Below are 22612 nucleotides of genomic sequence, written 5' to 3' on the forward strand. Positions count from 1 at the left end.
CCCCCCCCCCCCCCCCCCGACAGCGGTGCGTTTAAGATCCTCGCAGCTTGTCTCAGAGGTCTCACGCCGTCGTTCCCCGGCCCGTTTTAGGCGCTCCTACTCGCCAGCTGAGCGAGGAATTCACGACAAAGGCTTCGTCCCCCCGTCCTCCCTGTCCTCCTCCCCCTTCTGTCCTCCCCGTCCCACTCACCCGCTCATCATTGCTGTGTGTTTCAGACTACGAGGAGTGGAGCGACTGGGCTCCGTGCAGCGCCACCTGCGGGTTCGGGTCGCAGAAGCGCACCCGGTCTTGCGGCTATGCGTGCACGGCGACCGAGTCGCGCACGTGTGACCTGGAGACCTGTCCAGGTGAGACGCCTCCTGACCTGAAGATCCGCTTCAGACCGGAGCTCTGAGGACTCTGAGTTAGCTACCAAACAAAAGACTGATCCAAAACATTTAATGTTGAGTTTAAGACATGAAAAGTTTCCTTTTGTCTCTTCATGCGTCCTTTTAATCTCTATTTGCGTCCGTTTTGTGTTTTTAGTTTTAGTTTTGTCCTCGGAGCGTCTCAAAGACTTTATTTTATTGACCTGCAGTTTGTCTCGTCTGAGAGCAGCTCAGCTTGATTTTGTTGCAGCGATGATTAAATCTTCCAACGCTTTAAAAATATGTTGATGCTGACGGTGAATCTCTGGAGGTTCTTTGGCTTTAATAATGTCTCCTGTGTCTCTGTCCTGCCTGTCTCCGTCCTGCCTGTCTACGTCCTGCAGACTCAGTGATGACGGTGACCGAGTTGACGCCTCTCCAGACGACCAGCAGCACAGACTCGAGTACGTTTGTTTTTTGGGTTTTATGTTCCAGCCGGGTCAAAGCATCCCCCTCAGAGTGGCTGTTTTTCAGATCTTTTTTTTCCCAGCAGGCCGAGGGGCGCGCGGCAGTGTCTGTTTTATTGCTCTCCCGCCGCGACACGTTCGTTTTCTTCCGCTGACATAACAAAGATCCAGCGGAGAGGAGAACATGATCCGTGATTCAGACATGGAACCCTTCAGAGCAATGCTGGCTTTTTGTTTTTGTTTTCTGACTTTTAGACGTTTTTTAAAACATTTAACTTGATTTGGAAATAAATGCTGAGTAAAACATTCTCTTTGAAACGTCTTTCAGCGAACTCGTTCCATTTTTGTCTGTTTATACTATTTAGAGTTTTTAGCTACCATTCGGCTACTTTTATCCTTTAGCTAGCCAGTTTCTACTTTTAGCTAGCTTTTTACAACTTTTGGATAGCATTTACCAGTTTAAGCTAGCCTTTAACTACTTTTAGCTAGATTTTTTCTATTTTTAGTTAATCTGAAGCTACTTTTGGCTATCATTTTGCTTCCTTTAGCGTCAGTAAATCTGTTTCAGCTTTTTCAGCAGAGTCACTCAGGACTTAGCGTCACTCTGCTTTTATTTCTGAAGTTTAAAGAAGTAAATTTGTATAAAACCTCTGCCTGTTAACCTGATCGTCCTCTGCCTGTTAACCTGATCGTCCTCTGCCTGTACACCTAATCACTCTCTGCCTGTAAACCTGATCACCCTCTGCCTGTAAACCTGATCGCCCTCTGCCTGTAAACTTGATCGTCCTCTGCCTGTAAACCTAATCACTCTCTGCCTGTAAACCTGATCGCCCTCTGCCTGTAAACCTGATCATCCTCTGCCTGTAAACCTGATCACCCTCTGTCTCTGATGTCTCGTCCCAGATGTGGACAGCTGTGAGAAGTGGTTAAGCTGCAGGAATGACTTCCTGCAGGCGTACCTGCACCAGGTGCTCACCGAGCTGCCCAGCTGCCCCTGCTCCTACCCCTCCGAGGTCGTCTACGGTACCGTCAGCATCCAGGACGCCGGGCTCCGCAGGACGTACCGCTGGAGGGATGCCAGCGGACCCAAGGAGCGGCTGGACATCTACAAACCCTCGGCCCGGTTCTGCGTCCGCTCCATGCTGTCCTACGACAGCACCACGCTGGCGGAGCAGCACTGTTGCTACGACGACCGGATGCAGCTGATAACGCGGGGGAAAGGGGCGGGGGCGCCGGACCTGATCAGCACAGAGTTCTCCCCCGAGCTGCACTACAAGGTGGACGTTCTGCCGTGGATCCTGTGCAAAGGGGACTGGAGCAGGTTCCACTCGGTGAGGCCCCCCAACAACGGGCTGGGGTGCTCGGAGAACCCTCCGGAACCGGAGTTCCAGGTGGAGCTCAGAGAGGCTCAGGAGTACTGACCCGTCTCATCGGGACGAGGCTCAGGGACTAAAGGGTTCTGGTCAATTAGATCAGGAACATTTAGAACTTTTTTTGTTCCTGAGCAGAAAAAAAAGAAGAAATCAGCTGAAAACCGGAGACTTTTTGTTCTTTAATCAGCTGATTTATTTCTTTAAACGTTGAAGGACAACAGCTGCTTGTGTCTCTGTGTCTGTCTGTGCGTGTCTGTGTGTCTGTTTGTCTCTGTGTGTGTCTGTGTGTGTCTGTTTGTCTCTACATGTCTCTCTGTGTGTCTTTGTGTGTGTCTGTATGTCTCACTGTGTCTCAATGTGTCTCAGTGTGTCTCTGTGTGTGTGTCCCTGTTTGTGTCTGTGTGTGTCCCTGTGTGTGTCTCTGTCTCTTTGTGTGTCTCTCTGTGTGTTTGTGTGTGTTTATTATATTTATTGGTGTTTTTTTTGTCCTCTGGTTGAAATCTTCCGTCGTGTGAAGCTGCTGAACAGGAAATAAAATCTGACTTTAAACTGAGTTCATTTTTAGCTGAGAGTCGTTCTCGACACACTCTCAGCACCTTTAGGTTGTAAAGTTGTGTTATTTTTAGATTTGCACAAAAAGGCTAAATTTTTTCAACAAGTTTGTTTTGAGCGGCGGGTGATATACATTCCTTTAGTGAATGCTAGGCCTTTAATTCTTCATGTCCTGCTCCACTTAAAGGGACATTCCCGTCAAATATGTTGGTTCTTCACATTTAGTTGTTCATTATTTCATGTTTATTGTGTTTTAAAGTTTAAGAAGGTGAAATTGGAGTTCAGATGGAACATTTAATGTTTGTGTTTGATAATAAAGCAGAAACTCTGACGGATGATTTATAAAAAGAAAGAAAACTTGTCTTTTTTTGTGGATTTGAGGGCAGATTAGGAAGCGTTAAATCAGAACCCTGATGATCTACTTCCTTAGAACAACAGGCTGAAGGAGGACACTTCAAAAGCCCGGCGTGTTTACCGAGTGTCCCCTTGTCTCTTCAGGCGTCAGCGACCCCGCTGACTCACACTTTGAGAGGACAAAAGGACAGAGGGGACGGAGGGGACTGTCTCAGCTGAGGTGTCACACATTCCTCCCGCAGTGCGAGGAACAGCTAAGATACTGAGCAGAACCCTCAACGTCCCGGGGTTCTGGTAAAGGACCCAAGGATGAAGTGAAAATGGAACCACGTGTGGAAAACGAAGGGAACCAGGGGTGCAGGTACAAGAACTGGGCTGAAACTGAGTGAAAAAGCAGCTTGGGTCCGAAAAAAGACTTTAAAGGACCTGAAGAACTATTTATCACGACCAAATTCCAAGAAAACTTATATTTTAATTAAAGGTTGGATCAAACTTCACTGAGATATCTGACAAAGTCTTCCTGCCTCAGTTTGTAAAAATCACGTCTCTTCAAACGCCTCAGAACCTGGAGCGTCTCCCGGTTCACGTTTCTCATAAAGTGTTTATTTAAGGTCGGTAAATGCGAGCAGTTAAAAACGCTCTCCACCTGCCAGCTCCTGCTGTCTTCGGCCGGATCTTTGTCCATGTTTCCTCTCAGGACTCCCAGCTGAGAACGGAGTTCCTTTAACTCCTTTAACGGACTCCGATCTTATCGATTTCACGTAAATTCCTCGGGATGTGTTGGAGGTTCAAGGTGCAGAATAAACGTCATTAAACCTGACTCCAGATTATCACGTCACCACCTGGTTTCCCGTTTTCATCGCCTGCCGCCAACAAGGCCAAGACGGGCGATAATGTCAGTTTTACGGACTCTGAGCTCAAAACTACAAAACAAAGAGGTTTCAGGTGAAAATCCACAATCAAACATCTCTGCAAGTCCCGTTTTTCCGTCTACAATCAACAATCGGACAACCGGACACGTCTGGGGGAAATATTAGATATCATCAGATGATCGGTTCCAATAATGTCGACTAAAGATCTGCTTTAATTTGACAGGAAAACAAGTCAGATTTCTCTGCCGTCTCTGCTTCTTCGTAACACAGAACAGTCTGGTTCATATCTACAACGCTATTAAAAATGTTTTGGCTCTAAGTAAAGCCGGAGCCGGTCGCATTCGTGCTTTCCTCTCCAGGTAAAAAACGTTGGCGCGCCGGGAGAGGAAGAAGACGGAGAGGAGTCATTAAAGGCAGAAAGAAGCAAACAGGAGTTCCCCCCCAAATCCCCCACCGGCCGAACCTTTTGAACTTCAGCTTCGGAGAAAAATGAGGAGAGAAAATAACGAGTGAAAGGAGGCTGGACACACACACACACACACACACACACGCTCAGGAATCTGTGTTTTATGGCTGCTGGAGGAGCAGTAAAGAGCGGTTCAGCGAACAGACTAAAGAACCAGATGTTTGATTTTACACAAGCTAAAAGGTGACAGAATGCATGTCACCCGCCGCCTTTCACGCCAGAGTATGAGTTGAGGATGACTCTCAGCTACTACCACACCAGGTTTTAGCTCAGCATCTGTAAAACTGACTGATTTGGAGCAATTTAAGGTGGATTAGCTGTGGTGGCCATTTTAAAGGTTATTCTGTTGTAGACGAACATCCAGTGGTTTATTTAGGAAATATTCATTAAAATCTATTATCCGTTGAAACATTACCACACTTTTTGTTGTTGTTGTTGGAAATAAACATTCTTTCAATCAAATCTGTCACCCAAACTGTGACCACCGCAGTCTTTAAGTCTTTAATTCAAATGTTTTTAACTCTTAGTTAACTTTCTGGTACTTTTAGTTGACTTTAATTCTGTTTATTGTAGCTTTTCTGTACTCTTGTAGATTATCTCAGCTCATATTTTAGATATTGTTGTGTTTTACGACTCTGTATTTTCGTGTAAAGCACTTTGAATCGCCTTGTTGCTGAAAAAGTGCTTTATAAATAAATTTGACTTGACTTTAAGGGCGGAAGGTGCGAAGGAAACGGCTGGAAAAAGACGACCTCGGTTTGACAAGTGTCTATTAACGTTTCTGGTGGAATGGTGGAACTTCACCTAACGGCGTGCTTCACCACGTTAACTGCCCGCCTGCCGCTCGTTAAACCCCGCTGACGGCTGCCAGAGGACCTGTTAAAACCCATTCAAGCCCAGTTCCACTCCAGGATTAACTGGAATTTGATCCTCAACGCGGACAGCGCAAATTGTCTGCAATCAAAGCTCGGGATTAACGTTGGAAAAGCGAAGTCGAGGTCGGCTTACAGATGTTCGCAAGATTGCAGAATAATATTCCCCTTTTAATGTTTTAACCAAAGTAACGCACCGACCTCTCCCCAGTCTGTCTGCACTGCGGAGAATTAAACTTCCTAATGACTTCCACACCCATCATTCAGCAGATATTTTGCATTTTTCTCTCAGTAAATCGATGTGCTCGGGTTGAATGGCTGTTCTGACTCATCGGCAGTTTGCCTCAGAGGCATAGTTTCTCATTTGGAGGCACGTCTTCCTGATGTAGTTTTAGGAACTTGATTGTTGTCCTCCACAGCGATGACATCTTCAGATAGTCGTCTTACTTCGGGTCACATGAGACACACAAAAAGGTGCACAATGGGCCTTTTAGTAGGAGTTCAGTTTAGAAGATTTGAGCTAATAAGGTTTAAAATTATATAAGACAATGAATCCCCCTTTTTAAGCACTTAAACTATATAAAGAAGAACCTGAACAATTTATTTTAGAGAGAAACAAATATTATTTCTGTATTCTAAATTAAATAAACTTTTCTAATTTTTATTTACTAAAATAAGATATTTAAAAGTTGGAGTCGAGTAAAGAGATTAATAAAGAAAACCAAAAAATTGGTTAAAAATGAAAAAGTAAAAAACACAAAAACAATTTTCTATAAAAGTTTAACCTCATAATCACTGCTTTGCTATTGTTTGCACTGTTGTGCTAACGTTAGCTTCACAGCATCACTGTTATCTTAGCCGCAACAGTACTAATGTTAGCTTAGCTGCTACACCAGCGTTAGCTTAGCCGTTACTTTAACGTTAGCTTAGCTGCTACACTAATATTAATTTAGCCGTTAGTCTGATAATAACTTAGCGGCTATACTAATATTAGCTTAGCCGTTACTTTAACATTAGCTTAGCTGCTACACTGATGTTAATTTAGCCCTTACTCTATCGTTAGCTTAGCTGCTACACTGAAGTTAATTTAGCCGTTAGTTTAACATTAGCTTAGTTGCTACACTAATCTTAGCTTACCTGCTATTCTAATGTTACCATAGCCGTTACTTTAACGTTAGCTTAATCGCTATGCTAACATTATACTAGATAATATGCTATTAGTAAATCGGGAAGAAATACTCACAAAGACTTTACCTGTGAATTTGTTGCAAAAAAGTGACCATAACGAACAAAACAGTTCAAAGTACATGACTGGATGAGCCCACTAAAACAGGTCTTAACCTGAGGGAACCTGAGTAAAATAGCTGCCAATGTTTGTAAGACTTAGAAAGATCTACTGATCAAGATCATCTTAAAAGATTACAAGTCTGACTGTTTGGAAGATAAATAAAACTTTGCATGTCCTGTATGTAAAAAAACAAAATATGAAGAGGCAGAAAATGGCAACTTTATTTTTGACAGTTGTAAAAAGGACAAAAATCCAAACACTACAAATCTGCAAATATTTTTTCAAGTTAACATAAAAAATGGATGCTCTTTGTAGCCGTTAACCTTTGAGTTTATCATACTTAAGTTGTGACTCATATTCACTTGTGTAATTTATGATCTGTTCATAAATGTTAGCACAAAGCGTGCAAAGAACAATGAAAGGGTGAAGGAATAAGAGCTCTAAAAGTAAAAACAGAGGGTAAATGATGTATTTGTCTGCAGGAAGCCGGTCGACCATCGCTGTTGACTTTGGGATCTGAGAGCCAAAAACGCAACTGGAAGCCACGTCAACAAGGAGCCATCTTTACACTCCATGTGGCGCATTTCAGCCCAGGAGCGAGAAGTAACCTGAAACACACACAAAAACAGCAAAAGAATCACCTGAGAGGTAAGATTTAAACCGGGGGGCTTGTCTGAGTTCAGCTCGCCTGTTATGAAAAGATGTTTTCTTTCCTCTCTGACAGCTTACCCAACCGTGTCAGGAGCTGCTGGCAGCCTTCAAAGCCACCATTCATCCAAAACTGGCCCCCAAAAAATCAGACGAGGCGCCCATTTCTGCTGATCCGGGCACGAACCGAGCGCCTCCTCATGCGTGAGCTCCAAACCAGTTGGCCGTCGAAACAACATAATGAATGTTAGGTTGTTTGTTTCAGGTAACTGATGGAAGAAAGCCTCTTTTTAACCCCGACCGTAAGCCGGCAGGACGATAAGGACGGCTCTGTCTCTGTCTCCGGAGACCATTTCAGTCGCCATGTTTTAGTTTTTCCTTCAGCGCACAAATCCTAAACATCTCAGCTGTTTTCTGCGGGCTTTAAGTGCACCGAGGCTGGGTTTCATAGTTTTAGGGTTCAAACTTGTCCGCCGCAGATTCATGGTGTCACAGTTTGACGTTCTGGTTTGATTAAATGGAAAATTATCTCCTCTGTCGAACGGAGAACACTCAGGCGCCCCGCCTTGAACAAGCTGAGTGAAAAAGACTTCATATCTTGAATCTACAGGGAGAAAGATCCTCATTAGAGGACGCCGGCCTCCGGTGTTGACCCTCCTTTGTGTTCCCACGCTGAGGACTGCGGTCTCGCGGTCTGAACGTTGTGCACTGGAGGTCAGCTTATTGTCTCCAGGGGCGTTTACTTAATAAAACCTTGTTTTCTTAGGAGGTTATCGGTGATTCAGGCTCACCTGGTTGAGCAGAACTTTAACGTCCTCGCTTTGTGTTTCGTCTGGAAGCCACACGGCGTGTGAGGCTCGGGAACTCGCACACATTCTGACTTTTTGTCTCCATTGTCTCTGCCCCGAGTTACTGTGTTTGTCCACTTTTTACGGCGGCCAGGGGTCAGTGGAGCGACCCGCCTGCGTGAACGGACGCGAACCTTCACCGTGCGAAGGCAACGAGCGGGGAGGACGGAGAAAGGTCGCGTATTTCCTTCGCTGACAGAGTTTATGGAGGTGTCTGATCAAAGGCGGCTGCAGGCGAGGCCACCGGTGAACGCTAATTACCAGAAATCACTCGAGGCCTTTCATCTTTATTTTCTTACTTACACGTCAACCCGTGCAAGTGACCCGTGGGGGGAAAAACGCACGACTGAACCGAGGATTACCGTGACAATCACGGAACGAAGGAAGAAAGAACATCTGAATGTAATTTTCAGGAGGGGGTTCGTTTTACATAATGCCTTTCCACTTCCTGCCAGCGAATGGTTAGCCTTTCAGTCCTGAAAGCTCTTTAAGTCAGATAGGAAGGTGTTTCATTGCTGTGGTTTGGAGCCTTTTTATGTGGATAGTTTCAGATTGTGCTGTGCAGAACCTGACCATTTAAAGGACTGCACCCCCAGATCATAAAAAAGTCATTAGGTAAGTGAACCCACTGACATAAACTGGTATTAAAGCTCTTTCTTGCAGCTTAAAAGGAATAAAAATCTGCAGTCCTGTTCAAAACAAGGCTGCCTTTATTGGTACTAAAGCGCTACCTCTTTGAAAACACCAGGGTTGCAATCAGAGAAGTGTTTTAGTATAATGTGTGACATTTGATTTCATACTAGAACTGCTCACGTTTCAGCCAAATAAAGATCTCTTTGTACCCTGAACTCCACAGTGGGGCCTCGGGGGTCAGAGTTCAAGCTTAAATGAGGCAACACTGACACCTAGCGGCAGGCGAGCGTAAGGGACGCACAACACCAGCCTGAGAAGAGGTAACAACGCTTAAGATTTGGTGCTCAACACGTAAATAAACTCACAATGGCTCAAATAAACAAGGATTTAAAAAGATAAATTCGAGGCCCCAGCGAGGATCGAACTCGCGACCCCTGGTTTACAAGACCAGTGCTCTAACCACTGAGCTATGGAGCCAACGTATCAGCATTTGGTGCGCTAGCTCTTTTAGCACTGCACTTTCGCCGTTTTAGTGACGTTTATTTTTGTCAGTTTAAATGTAATGTCGTGCAGACAACACATATATACCCTAAACGTTTCAATAATTAACCATTTAGGTCATAACAAAGCCGGTATTCGCTAATATATTAGTAAAACTGTTGGTGAGGCACTGTCGTAAAACGGACGTCTTACGACACCGGCTTTGCGACACCTGGAGGCAGAATACGACTTTAGTGACGCGGAGAGAAACCGGAAGTGGAGCCGGTTTGTTCAAATTATTTATTAAATTATTCAGTCATTTACAGCACGAGCAAAAATATATAAGGAATCTTTCGTTTATTTTTTTATTACGTTTTAAACTTTAGTTAGTCTTTCCACAACCAGGGAAGATCAACAGAAAGTGCTTTTTTATGGCAGAACAGAATAGCTTCATTGTCTTTGTTTTATTAATAACCTATTATTTTGTATAGCTTGATATTTAAGTGCATTTTGCATTCACAGTGGGAGTTTTTTAATAAAACCTGTTAGATGTGATTTTAAAAAAAGGATTAGAATCAATTGCCTATTTCTACGTGACCTAATAAATCAGCATTTGGGTCGAATCGGACCCAATATAGAGCCATGAGAAGAACTTTTAGCTGTAATTTGAATTGAATGTAGCAGCTTATTCGAAGCACTATAACAAGTCTGTACTATATTCCAATTTATCTTTTTTTATGTACCTAAAACCAAACTACAGCAATTATACTTCATATATTCTTTACTTAAATCTGTCCAGCAGCAGTGAGAAAATTATGGCTCCCTGTTGTATTGGAGTTGCTCATTCATAGGAATGAGAAATTTCTTCTCTCAGAGATATTGAGTCAAACTTTAGATTGATTTTTAGAAAAGCGTATTTGTTCTGATCGATTAAAGGAGTTCACAGTTAGGTTTCTACGACAGGGTGCGAGTTCCCACAGATCACCCCGGCGTCCTCGCTGTGGGCGCAGTTGTGCCTCCCGACTCCAGCGTGGGCGCAGCTCAGAAGGTCAGACTCCGACCCTTTACACTGAACGTCATCCAGGAGGATCTGCAGTCCCCTCCCTTCGCCGAACTCAGCGTTCCTGGCCGCCTTCAGGGCGTGACGGAATCCCAGCTGCCGACAAACCACCTCGGCGTTCGTGGTCGACCACAGGTCGTCGCAGACGGTGCCCCACTCCCCGTTAACGTAGATCTCCACCCGGCCACGGTCACCGCGCTCATCCCCAACCAGCCTCGCCGCTCCGTTCTGCAGCCCGGGCGCGTTGTTCGTTCTGGGCTTGGTCTTCTGCCCTTGGCCTTTCCGCCTCGAAGTTCTGCTTGGTTTGGTGGTAGTCTGGATCGGGGCGGGGATGGGGGCGGTCAGGGTCGGCGCCGCGTTGCCGAGCCGATTGAGGAGCTCCAGTAGCCAGTCGTACGTCTGTGTGGGCTCCGGCTCGTTTACGGCTGGAGGCTCAACGCCAATTAAAGCTAACGAGGAAAAAATATGTCAAGGAGTGTAAAAAAAAAACAGAAGAAAGTTTTAGAAAGTTTCAACGGATCTGTCGGTGGACTCACTTTCTTGGGGAACAAACTTGATGAGGTTACTTTTTACTCTGACAGGAAGAGGGTCATAGTGGCACTGTCTCGGTGGAGCGCGTCTGAAAAATCAACACTGAGATTATTTAAAAGTACCCGCTGCGAACTATAGAACCAAACATGAAAAGGACTACCACGAACCGCAACAAATGGAGCAGTTTGACGGGTCCGCACTTAATGTAAACAAAGCACTTGGATGAATTCACCAAAAAACCACGAGGAAGCTTGGATCACATGACTAACCTCCACATTAATCCTGTCTAAACAGGTAAAAATCCGTGTTTTATAGCTATAAAAGCACCTAAATCCAGTTAACAGATTTGTTTTCGTATGAGCTGTCGTTCCAGATCTGCGTCAGAAATAAACAGGTCGGCTTTCACAACAATCTGCAGCTGAAGGAAACGCAGAAACAGCCGGGAGCCGCCACGCTGCTTCAGTTTGAGCTAAAATAAGACTCGGCCTGAAACCGACAGACTTCACGAACGGCGTCGCCTCGAGCTCCTCGCTGATTACAAACAGACAACGGTATTTTCCCGGGAAATCAAAGAAAAGTCTGTCGTGTTCTGCAGCAGAGATTTCTTCTCACCTCGACGGGTCCACCACTTTATAAACGACCCCCGAAGGAGACGTGGCACTCGGTAATCCCGTGGACAAGAAGTACAGCTCACCTGCAGGTAAAAAAACAAAAACAAAAAGGCGCTTTATCACCTGAAACTGGGAGGAGGAGCTCAGGCGGTTCGGCTGATTTCTTACCCGACTCGTCCTCGGCGAAGGAGATGATGTACTGCTGGTAGTTGTTGACGAGTCCAGGAAAGGCGCACGTCAGCCCCATCCCCATGCAGATCTCGTTATACTTCCACCGCCCGCTGCTTTTATCCTCCTGCAGGCTCATCAGACGCCTGAAACACCGACAAACCAACGTTAACGAGACCGGACGTCTAACATCTAACATCCAACATCACCTCGGTTCAGCTCAACAGAAACAATCGACCCACCCGCTCATGAAGTCTCCAAATATGTACATGCCGTTCAGGTTGGGGTACTCACAGCCGCGGTACACGTAGCCCCCCGTCACCGACTTACCCATCTTATGAGGATAGGCGTAAATAGGCAGCACATCATCTGAGAGGAAAACAAAAGCACATCATGAGTCATTTCTAAAGTCTGCATCTCAATGTTTGGTTTCCAATTAACCAGATGAGCTCTGAAAGACTGGACTGGAGTCGTTTATTCCTCAGACCTGGTGCTTCGAATCAACAAACGTCTTATAGAAATCACTCCAGGATCTCAGGAAATGGTGTCAGATTGTGCAAAAATGAAAAAAGTCCCAATCAGCGTGACATCGGTGAGAAGTGAACGCTTGTCGGATCGTTTGTAGAGATCAGGTAAAAACTGACAAACAGATCTGGATGAAATGTTCAGGAAATGTTGGCGTCGAAACAGAAAACGGCGGATCAAATTTTGGTGCCGATCCAGGTTAGGTGGCCTCGGAGGTTTGAGCTCTCTGAGAGCTTCAAGTCCTCTCTGAGCAGGAAAACCTTTAAGACTCGAAGCCACCAGCCAAGTCTGCGTTTTTATTAGTTTGTAATAAACGACCCCACAGCCCCGGACAGGAAGAGGAGCCGGGTCCTCCGTACCGAGCGAGCTGTTGGCGCACAGCTTCTTATCGTAGCAGGAGAAACCCTCCCTGGCTCTCCAGCCGTAGTTTCGACCCTTCTCGATGATGTCCACTTCCTCGAACTTGTTTTGCCCCACGTCGCCACAGAAGATCCGACCTTTGCCCTCTTTGGTCCGCGGGTCGCCTCGGTCCACCGAGCAGCGCCACATGTTGCGGACGCCGTACGCGTACACCTCGGGCCGCGCTTCGTGCTCGTGCACGAACGGGTTGTCTGCAGGGATCCTGTAGACCGGACCCCTCTCGTTGTGGTTCACGTCGATGCGAAGGACTTTACCCAGGAGGGCCGACCTGGAACAGACAACGTTCAGCTTTTAGAACTTTTACACTTCAAAACAAAATGAAACTTTATTTACAAACATCTGCTTCAGCATCTTTGCTCTATTTGTGTCTTTTTAAGCTGCTTTTAGTTTTTATCTACTTTCAGCTCGTCTTTTGATACCTTTAGCTTATAGCTAACTGTATTTGTTTTAGCTTTTAGCTAGTATTTTGCTACTTTTAGCCACCACTTTGAGTAGTTTTCTGATTCTTTTAGCTTTAATAACTCTCATTCAGCGTCTTTCCCAGTATTTATGTGCTTTAGAGAAACGTTTAAAACATAACTGGAGTTCTTACTTGTTCTGGGCGTTTCCGTGTTTCCCGAACGGATCTCCTGCCATTCCTCCATCACCTGTGAAGATGTACAAGAACCCGTCGTCGGCGAACAGCAGCTGGCCTCCGTTGTGGTTGGACGCCGGCTCGTCGATCTCCAGGATGACTCTTCAGGTAAAAGATGAGAGCAGAGCGTCACCGGCGACCCTGCTGGCGTTTGCGGCCCCGGCGCGCGGCCCGTACCTACCGCTCAGACGCGTGGTCCACCACGTTCATGTCGTGGGCCGACACCTTGAACTCGCTGATCCGGATCCGCTCGTCAAACCCGACCTCCACCGAGTAGTACACGTACAGCTTCCTGTTGTGCTTGAATCTGGGGTGGAAGGCGAGACCCAGAAAGCCCCTTTCGTCGCCCTCCCACGCCGACGTCAGCACCGCCTTGCTGATGTTCAGGAACGGCGTCTCCAGCCTGGACCGGTCGGGCAGGTAGGTCCACACCAGCCCCACCTGCTCCGCCACGAAGAAGCGATGCGTGCCGTCGTTGGCGTGCACCATGGCGAGCGGATTCCGGAGGCCGTTGGCCACTTCCTCCAGGCACAGCTGCAGGCAGCCGTCTGAGTCCGTCTGGACCCGGCCCAGGTTCTTGGTGAGGTCCTGGTTGGCGAGCAGATGCGGGTAGCAGTAATCGGCGTCGTCCAGCTCCATGAGCTTGCAGAAGCGGCGCCGGTCGTGCTCGGCCTCACGTACGCGCGGGTCGTCGGACAGGAAGGGGAGGGTGGAGCGGCACTGGTTCCAGAACCGGGTGCAGTAGTCGGGACAGAGGCCCGGGATGGTTCTGAGCGGGGTGCTCGGGTCCTCGGCATCGAACAGGTGAGCGGCGTACGGCGAACACTCCTGAGATCCCAGACAGATGAACCGAAAAGAAGAGAAGAAGAAAAATGAGAATTTAAAAATAATTCATCACTGAAGTGTAAATAAAAACAGAATGAAATGTTTATCAAAGCTCATAAATCTACATTTTATTCACAATGGAAACACAGAAAATGTTTAAATCTGTGGAAACCTCTGAGGTCAAAGGTCAGGTTCTGGTTCTGGTTCTGCTCAGGAACACTGTCTGTAAACACAGTTCACCGTGCCGTCCACAAATGCTGCTTAAAGCTCCATCAGGCAAAGAAGAAGCCAGATGTGAACAGATGTGTCTCCTCTGGACCAAAGACGAGAACTGTTCTGAGGTCAGCCTGCCTCTCTGATGGTATGGGGGTGCATTAGTCCAGGTTTTAGAACAACATCTGCTCCCATCCAGGACTGTTGAACAGCCAGAATGGGACAACCTCAGGTCCAGATGTTTACAGACTGATGGGAGAAGAGGAGGAAACATCTGGAGCAACTTTTTTTTAAATAAAATTTAAAAATGACCTTTTTTTTAAATTGTATAATTTGTTAGTCTAAACACTCGGTTCTTTCAGCGTTTTATTGTGAATAAAATTCCAGTTTGTGAGGTTTTACAGCTTTGTTGAGGTTGTAGATTAAACCTGTTTGTTTATTCTGTGAAAATAAACTGAATGGTACAGATATTTAATTTCTTTACCTTTTCTGATTTTTGCATCAATAAAAACTAATGAACTTGTTTATTCTTTGATTTTCTTGGAAAAAACACGATCATGTTTGATTTTTTTCAACTTTTTTATGAATAAAACCGATCAGGAAACAATCTGTGTGTCTATATTTCCCGTCACGTGTTTATTTCAGATGTTTTCTTGTGTGAAATAATTAATCCTCTCCTGAACGGAACATCTGGCCACATCTGTCAGCTCAGAAACCTCAAACTTTTCCTCTAAAAGAGTTAAAGGAGAAGTTGTTTTCCCCCCTCTGGTTACATAAGTGCCAAGGATGGAGCCAGGCGACCTTTGACCTTTGCGCGCCTACCTGGCAGAGCAGCTCCAGCACGAGCCCGGCGCAGTCCGCGTACCCGCGCTCGTCCAAGTTGCCCATGACCCGGTAGAACCGGGCCAGCAGCTCCTGGTCCTTCTGGTGGTCGCAGCAGCCGAACTCGTTGTACATGACGCAGAGCTGCAGGTCCCTGAGGGGCCGGAAGGGCGGCTTGAAGTCCAGGCACTGCGGGTGGGGCTCCGCGGGGGCCACGTGCAGGGCCAGGACGCACAGGAGGGCCCGGCAGAACCGGGCCTGAGCCGAACTCCGCCGCATGGCGCCGTGTTTCTGGGAGCAGGGGACCTGAAGAGGTGTCCTGTGGATCCTCTGGACTTCGATCTGGACTTGGTTGTTTGGTGACGCGTCCTCCCCTCCCTCATCGGAACCTTGTTTCTGGGCCGAACTCCCAGATTGTGCTCCCAGCAGATGGCGACCAGAACCAGGTTTTAGTCCGGCCTCCATCGAGTTGAGCCAAGGTTCAGTTTTAACCGAAGCTCGTCTAAAACTGAGAAATAATAAAGTTTTGGCTGTTTTTGGTCAAAGCTTCTCATCAGAGCTGTCAGAATGACTCTCAGCTACCACCACAGCAGAACTGAGTCAGAACCAGCTCTCTGTCAGCTGTGGCGGCCATCTTTAGTTGGGTCCACTCCAGAAAATTAATCATTCATCGTGCAGCCAATAATTGGTAAAAAAGCAAAGGACGGAAGCCGGGTTGGTTTATTTATTTGTTTTAATTATTGGTTTTCATGCGGGCAGGTGTCTGTTTCACCTGCAGGAGGTGCTGTCTCCCCCCTCCCCCCCGTCCTCCTGTCCTCCTGTCCTCCTGTCCTCCTACCCCTCCCTCTCCTTCCCTCTCTCTCTCTGTCCTCTTGTCCTCCTCTCACTCCTGTCTCTCTCTGTCCTCCTGTCTCCCCAGAGTTACAGAAATCTTACAAAGTCCAACTCCCCCTGCGGCTGAACAGCTGCGGTTCCGGTTCTGGTTCCGGTGTCCCGCACGGCGATGGATCAGCTGTTTTTTTTAAGAACTTAGAGGACTCGCTGTCCTCTGCGGGACACCCTCAGACATGGACCTGGGGGACCTGATCAAAACCTGCCTGACCAGGACCTGCTGAGGCTGGGGAAGGAGGACCTGATCCGGACCCTGAGGGCTCTGGAGACCCGCAGCGGGACTCTGAGGAGGGACGGGACCCGGAGCCTGCAGGAGGAAAACCGGGAGCTCCGGGAGCTCTGCTGCTTCCTGCACGAGGACCGGCAGAAGGACCGGAAGGTGTCCCGGGAGTGGCAGCGCTTCGGCTGCCACACGGCCCGCGTCCTGTGGAGGGACCTGCTCCTGCTCCAGCAGAAGCTGACGGAGCTGGAGGCCGGCCAGGAGGCGCTGAGGGCGGAGAACTCCGAGCTGAAGGAGCTGCTCCTCCTGCTGGACCAGGAGCGGAGCGGAGCCGGATCCCGGAGCTCCGTGGACAGCTAGTCCAGCCGGGACGGGGGGGGGACGGGAGCAGCGGGGGGAGTCCCGACCACCACCTCCTCCTCCTCCTCCTCCTCCTCTATCATCATCATCATCATCATCATCATCAGGAGCATCTCCTCCTCAGGAGGTCCACGGATGACCTGTCTGTCCTCAGAGGTGAGTCCATCACAGGCCGGAACAACAAAAGCCAAAATATTAAAACTTTAATCAGGTCATAGATAAAATATATAAATTAAATACATGTTTGCCCATCCCTGCACGTGCATGTCTGTTAGCAAAATATCTCCTGAACCTCTGGACGGATTTGAATGAAACTTCCTGGAAACAATCAGCACAGAAGTGACTCTAACTCGGTCAGTTTTACAAATCTGAAGGTAAAATCTTTTTTATAAGCTGAAACTGTCACGTCTCCAGGAGGTCTCAGGCTGAAGCTTCGGCTGAAAGCTGGCGGGCGATATGCATTCTTTGCTTGTTAGATGTGTTGTGTTGTGGATCTCTGTGGCTTTCAGATAAATTTGCATGAAGTTTCATGTCAAACACAACATTGTTTCTGTCTGATAAACAGTTAATTTATCTCTGACATTTGCCTTTTCTGCAGGAGTGGAGCTGTGAGCTTCTGATGTGTTTTTAACGTGTTTTAACTGCACTAAAAACACACATCTGAGGCTTTAGTTTGCATTATTCGCAGGTTCAGGCATGACTCTGGCATTACATAGATGTCATAGATGTCCGGCAGCGGACATCCATGTTTTCATCTTCCTGTCCTCGGGTCTTACTTCCTCTGGCTCCGGAGGGGTCAGATCCTCCTCGGGTCTAAGGAGGAGGTTTTCTTACTTCCATCTCTGAGACGCTCTCTCATGTTTCCCCTGAAGTTATTAGGAGCTTGCTGCTTGCTGTAAATATGATTAACTCCTCCTCATGACCACATATTAAGAGCTCGACTGAGAAATGAGCTTTAAGGTCATTATTGAACCGATGAAGTCAAAGTTTTTGGTTTGATGGGTTACATCAGGCAATAAAACACTCCTCTATAGGTGGACTAGATCCTCCTGTAGTTTCTCCATTTTCTGCTTTGAGTCAGTTTGTCCTAACTAGGTCAGTTTGTCCTAACTAGGTCAGTGTGTCCTAACGAGGTCAGTTTGTCCTAAAGAAGTCAGTTTGTCCTAACGAGGTCAGTTTGTCCTAAAGAAGTCTGTTTGTCCTAACAGGTCCGTTTGTCCTAACGAGGTCAGCTTGTCCTAACGAGGTCAGCTTGTCCTAACGAGGTCAGCTTGTCCTAAAGAAGTCAGTTTGTCCTAACGAGGTCAGCTTGTCCTAAAGAAGTCAGTTTGTCCTAATGAGGTCAGTTTGTCCTAACGAGGTCAGTTTGTCTTAACAAGCAGCCAGGATCATAACGATGGAGTAGGTGAGTCTTTGTGTGGGACTTTCAGGGTTTGTTTGGGCTGAGGAGGAACGTTCGGTTCTGTTTCCTGTTCTCTGTCTGAACTTCCCACAGCACCGACAAACAGGAAGCTGTTATAAATGGCAGCGTCTCTTTCACTCCTGTCGGGGTGATCACCTGAACGTTCTGCTCTTCTGTGATGCCTTTTAATTTCCTGCCTGGTGTAGACAAAACCAACCAGTTTTCTATTGTTTTGTTGGATTTTATGTGCCACTGCAGACAAAGAACACAAGATTTGTAAAGTTTTGTCAGGTCAGCTTTATTTATTTTAATTATTCTCCTTTATTCTTTATTTCCTGAACTCAAAGGCGGGTAACAAAAAAGACAAAAGTGCTGCTTAAATCTGACAAAAACCAAACTGAGACTCAGAACAGAAACGATTCAGAGCACACACACAAATAAACAACAAAAGAAACAAAACAAGAAAAATCTGCCGACAGACAAAGGAAACCAGCAAGCATATATGAGGGACAAAAAGACATGAATAACAGGTTTGGGAGACAAAGAGACGCTCAGGAACAAGGAAACAGAAGCAGCAGCGTTAAAATCAAGATTAACTAAACCTGGATTATTCTCACAAATGAGTTTAAAGCTGAAAAACAGACTCTGCAGGTTCGAACGACTGGCCTTCCTGAGAAATAAGCTGCAGAATTTGTTTATTTGAGCTAAAAGCTAAAAAGCTAAAAGCCTAAAGTACAAAAATACCACAAAAACGTGAAAAATGGCGTCCTGTTTTTAAATTGAATTGAATAAACTGTCAAGCAGAAAAGGTGCAGATAAGAAAAGAGCGTTCCTTCATAAATAGAAGGTCATTTCTTTGAAAGACAAGCAATTAAAAGCTATTAATTTACCAAATCTAGTCCACGACAGCGGCAGTATAATAACTTCAACATGGACGTGGTTTTCTGTTTTTACTCAGACGTCCACCAGCTGGAGAACGAGGAGGAGGAGGAGGAGAACCTGCAGCTCCTCTCACAGGTAAATATTAAACATCTGCTTCTTCACTTCTGTATTTTACTCCATTTTGTTTTCCTCGCTGAGCTTCATGAATAAACCCGCCGGTCTGCATCCTTTTCTGTACGCTCACTCGTTCTTCTAGAGTTTAATTTTTTATTTTTATTTATGTTCAGAGGTTGACAGTGATCACACAAAAGCTCATTTCTTGTTCTGCCTCAAAGCAATAACATTTAAATCAAACCAGATTAGTTTCAGGGTTTCTTTCATTTCCTGTGCCGTTATTACGAGCCCCGGCTGAAAGGAAAACACAAAGATGGTTTAACTTTATTAGTTATCTGAGTTTATTTCCATCAGGGCTGCATCCAATCAGAGCACCTTTTTCCTTCATGACACAGGAAAAAAACTGGTTGAAACATTCTTGTTTTCATTGTTAGTTTTAGAATAAAATAAGCTGCAGCTGTTGTTGGTTAGCTTACGTTAGCTTAGCATAAAGACGCGGGTCGTTTTAGAGCTCCTGTTGTCAGGTTTGGACCAGGACTTTTTGAGCTCACAGCTCCTGAATCCAGTCATCCGCGGGCGAAGAAGAAAAGTGCCTCAGTGACAGCGAGCACCTGCTCCATTTGCTTCAGTTTTTCTTCTTTCTGAGCAGATCTGATCTCACTTCCTGCTTCTTCCTGCCTTACTCCCAACCCTCTGAGTGTGTGTGACCGATCGATGACTGCGATCGTCTCCTCTTCCTCAGCAGAACCCTGCTCGGACCCCCAGCAGAGAACCGTCCCCCCCGGGTCAGAAACCAACAGCTGTTGTCCACGCCGTGAAGGTGAGCTGACTCACCTGTGCTGCTGCTGGGATCTGGGTGTTTAATCAAGCTGACCCGTTCTGGGCGGCGTGCATTTAGATTTCTTTGCTTTTTGTTTTTAGGTGCCGGAGGTTCACGAGCAGCTCCACCGGCAGGGCTCGAGGGAACACGATGAAGATCTCAGCGAGGAGGAGAAGGTCATCGTCAGGGAGATGTGCAGCGTAGGTTTCACCACGAGTTTGTTTTCCTCCAGCCAGAGGCTGCAAGTTCTGAAAGCTTCCAAAGATCCAGTCAGAGCTGGAGTTTGAGACCTGAACGTTCTGGTTTGTTTCCGGTAAGAACCTGACCGCCGGTGCTTCTTCCTCGCAGGTGGTTTGGAGAAAACTTGGCGACGCTGCCGGCTCTAAGCTCTCCGTCCGCCAGCAGCTGTCAGGAAACCGGCTCAAAGGACCGGTTCTGTGAACCCACAAGAACCATCCTGGAGGCGCCGCAGCTCGTGGCAGGAAGTGGAAGGACCGCCGCCTCGTTTCTCCACTGAATTAGGACGGCGTTTGCAGGACTGGAGGACTGAAACTGATCCGCAGTCAGAGCTGCTTAATGAGGCCACCCTGTGGGCAGACGCTGCAAACACACAAAACAAATCCAAGTTTTCACTTCTTTTTGTCTTTGTTTGGTTTTTTTGCAGCTTGTAACTGTCGGACTGGATGCCTCAGCTCCGGCGGCACGATAATATTTGATTCATAAAACAAAACATCACGCTTTAGATGAGCTTTTATCCTGAAACAAGTTGTTTCAAGCGGAGAATTGAGCGGATTTCTTGCTGGGAACTTTCATCACGAGAAGAATCCTGCGTCACTATAATATTTGATAGAAACGACTTCCACCTGTTTTATTTTTAAATGTGCTGTATGTAGCTGAAGATGTATTTTTTAGCAAAACTGTAAATCATGAAGATTAAAAAGCAAAGAAGACACTTTTAGATAAATATCAAAGTCTGCTTGTTGTTTCAGTGATTGACCGAATGGAAGATAGTTTAATTTAAATCAAATCAATCATGTTTTTAAAACAGCTGGAAGCACTGGCACTGAATTATTTTACATCCAGGTTACTTTTATTAGCTGAGACTCCATCTGGTGGCAGAAATGTTTCAACATGAGTAAAAAAAATAAATAGAAGAATCACTTTGAGTCTGGAATCTGAGGTAAATAAATTACAAGGAAAGCCAGAAGTTTCTGGGTCGGATCACGGAGAGGTCAGGGTGGGACCTGGATAACAACATTTATAACGTTTAGATCAGATTAGATTAGATTAAACTTTACTGCCGTTTCACGTCACAGGAATAAAACAATGAAACGTGGATCGCATCCAACCAGAAAGGCTTGAGCAGTAAATATTTAGCACATGATGCAGAGAGAAAGTAATGAATGATAAATCCTGTAAATATGTGTTTATTGCTTTAGGATCTGCTCAGGTTAGAGACAGGCAAGGTCATAAAGTGTTGATGATTAGAGATAAAAGCAGATTGGTGGTGGTGTAGTTGGGTTGAGTTTGTGTGTGACAGAGGAGCAGCCCTGGCAGAGTCCTGCACACACCAGGACCAAGCTCCATGTGTCGTTTTGGTTTCATGAAGACTGGATTGACCTCCGATATCCCCTCAGCACCATCCAATCCCCCCGATCAGGGCGGTGCTATTCGTCCGCTGCGTCACGAAGACAACCGGTGACGTTCAGGGTTTTGTAGATGGCGATGACTTACCGGGCCAATCCAGGCAGTAAAAACCCTCCCACATATCGAACACCTGGCCGGTGGCTTCTGTTAGGCTTTAAGGACCTCTCGTCTCCTCCTGGTCTCTGCAGGTCGTGCTGTCCCAGCATCTTCTGCTCCGTTTACACGTAGCTGCACCTTACTCCACTCCAGCCTGCGCTTGGCCGCCCCACATGTCTCCAGTCCTGGTCCTGGTCCTGGTCCTGGTCCTGCATGTTTTCCTTGTTTCTCTGCTCCAACACACCTGATCTGAATCAATGGGTGATTAACAGGCTTCTGCAGAACATGAAGAGGTGATTTAACCTCTGAATCAGGTGTGTTGGAGCAGGGAAACAAGGAAAACATGCAGGATGGTGGCTCTCCAGGACCAGGATTGGAGACCCCTGCTGTAGCTCTTCCGCTGACCTCCAACGGACCTCTTGCTTGACGCCAGTTCCACGTACAAAAGCTGTTCAGGGATTCTTGTATCTGGCGTGTGGTGAACCTGACCGGGGATCGTTTCAAGACTATAGACCGATGGGAGGTTTGCACGTGTTAGAACTTCACTGTTCGGCACTTTATCTGACATCCATTAGCCCACACAGCAGAAAGGTGATACCGGCTGCCTTGTAGGCGTGGATCTTGGTTTCAAGACGACTTTGGAGTCTCCCAAAAGCACTTCCGCCACCCCTAGTCACGGATTTAAGCTCATAAGTTTCCTCCAGATCTACTGGACGCTTGTAGACTGGACAGTTACCCTCCCATGACCCCCTCAGCAGCTCTGAAAGTGTGAGGATCTGGTCCACAGCTCGGATGAAAGCAGCTCTGGTTAGTGAGCAAACATTTCTGATGATCTCACTTTTATTTCTGTTCAAACCGAGAACACAAACTGCACTTTGCGCACCGTGGGAGGGTCAGTCTGAGTCTCTGCGGTGACGTCCCCACCTGTTCCAAACAGCTACTTCAGTATTTTCTGCAGCTCCAACCACCACTCAGCCGCTCCAGCCTGTTATCATCCGCAGCTCCCGGATTAAACGGCTGTGACGAATGTTTGGGCCACGGTTTGCACAGCGCAGGTCAAGGATGAAGAAGAGGAAACATCTGTCTTATCTGACCCGACTTATCGCCGGGAAACAAAGACAGTAAAGATAAATAACGCTCGGGGGTCAGAAAAGGTGACCCCGAACTGCT

At 46.7% G+C, this 22612-nt stretch overlaps 3 protein-coding genes and 1 non-coding gene across 5 annotated transcripts in view; 2 read left to right on the forward strand and 2 right to left on the reverse strand.

The window, feature by feature from the left end:
• The window catches only part of LOC108247000 (isthmin-2), an 8491-nt gene extending 6064 nt beyond the window's left edge, over window positions 1–2427 (forward strand). For both annotated transcript variants that reach the window (XM_017434822.3, XM_017434820.3), the window contains 3 exons: window positions 217–348; window positions 753–812; window positions 1719–2427. In XM_017434822.3, coding sequence (XP_017290311.1) covers window positions 217–348; window positions 753–812; window positions 1719–2236 — 710 coding nt within the window. In that variant the 3' untranslated portion in view covers window positions 2237–2427. The remainder of the gene's footprint in view (window positions 1–216; window positions 349–752; window positions 813–1718) is intronic.
• Window positions 2428–9125: 6698 nt separating this feature from the next.
• Window positions 9126–9198, reverse strand: trnat-ugu. Its single transcript has one exon. It is a non-coding gene; the product is annotated as a tRNA-Thr (tRNA).
• Window positions 9199–9543: 345 nt separating this feature from the next.
• Window positions 9544–15501, reverse strand: hhipl1 (HHIP-like 1). Its single transcript, XM_017434814.2, has 9 exons — window positions 15011–15501; window positions 13332–13978; window positions 13109–13252; window positions 12456–12784; window positions 11814–11940; window positions 11572–11717; window positions 11405–11486; window positions 10798–10880; window positions 9544–10710 (listed from the first exon to the last, which is right to left on the reverse strand). Exons 1-9 carry the CDS (start codon window positions 15473–15475, stop codon window positions 10148–10150), a joined length of 2586 nt encoding a protein of 861 aa, XP_017290303.1. The 5' UTR covers window positions 15476–15501; the 3' UTR covers window positions 9544–10147.
• An 18-nt stretch (window positions 15502–15519) lies between these two features.
• On the forward strand, window positions 15520–20657 carry LOC108246994 (coiled-coil domain-containing protein 85C-like). The gene is given in 8 exon segments (XM_025010240.2): window positions 15520–15724; window positions 15930–16101; window positions 16104–16476; window positions 16479–16637; window positions 18842–18900; window positions 19622–19699; window positions 19801–19899; window positions 20048–20657. Coding segments are annotated over 7 exon segments (885 nt in total). The 5' UTR covers window positions 15520–15724; window positions 15930–16077; the 3' UTR covers window positions 20141–20657.
• Window positions 20658–22612: the final 1955 nt, after the last annotated feature.

Source organism: Kryptolebias marmoratus, linkage group LG10, assembly GCF_001649575.2.
Source record: "Kryptolebias marmoratus isolate JLee-2015 linkage group LG10, ASM164957v2, whole genome shotgun sequence".
Taxonomy (NCBI): Eukaryota; Metazoa; Chordata; class Actinopteri; order Cyprinodontiformes; family Rivulidae; genus Kryptolebias; species Kryptolebias marmoratus.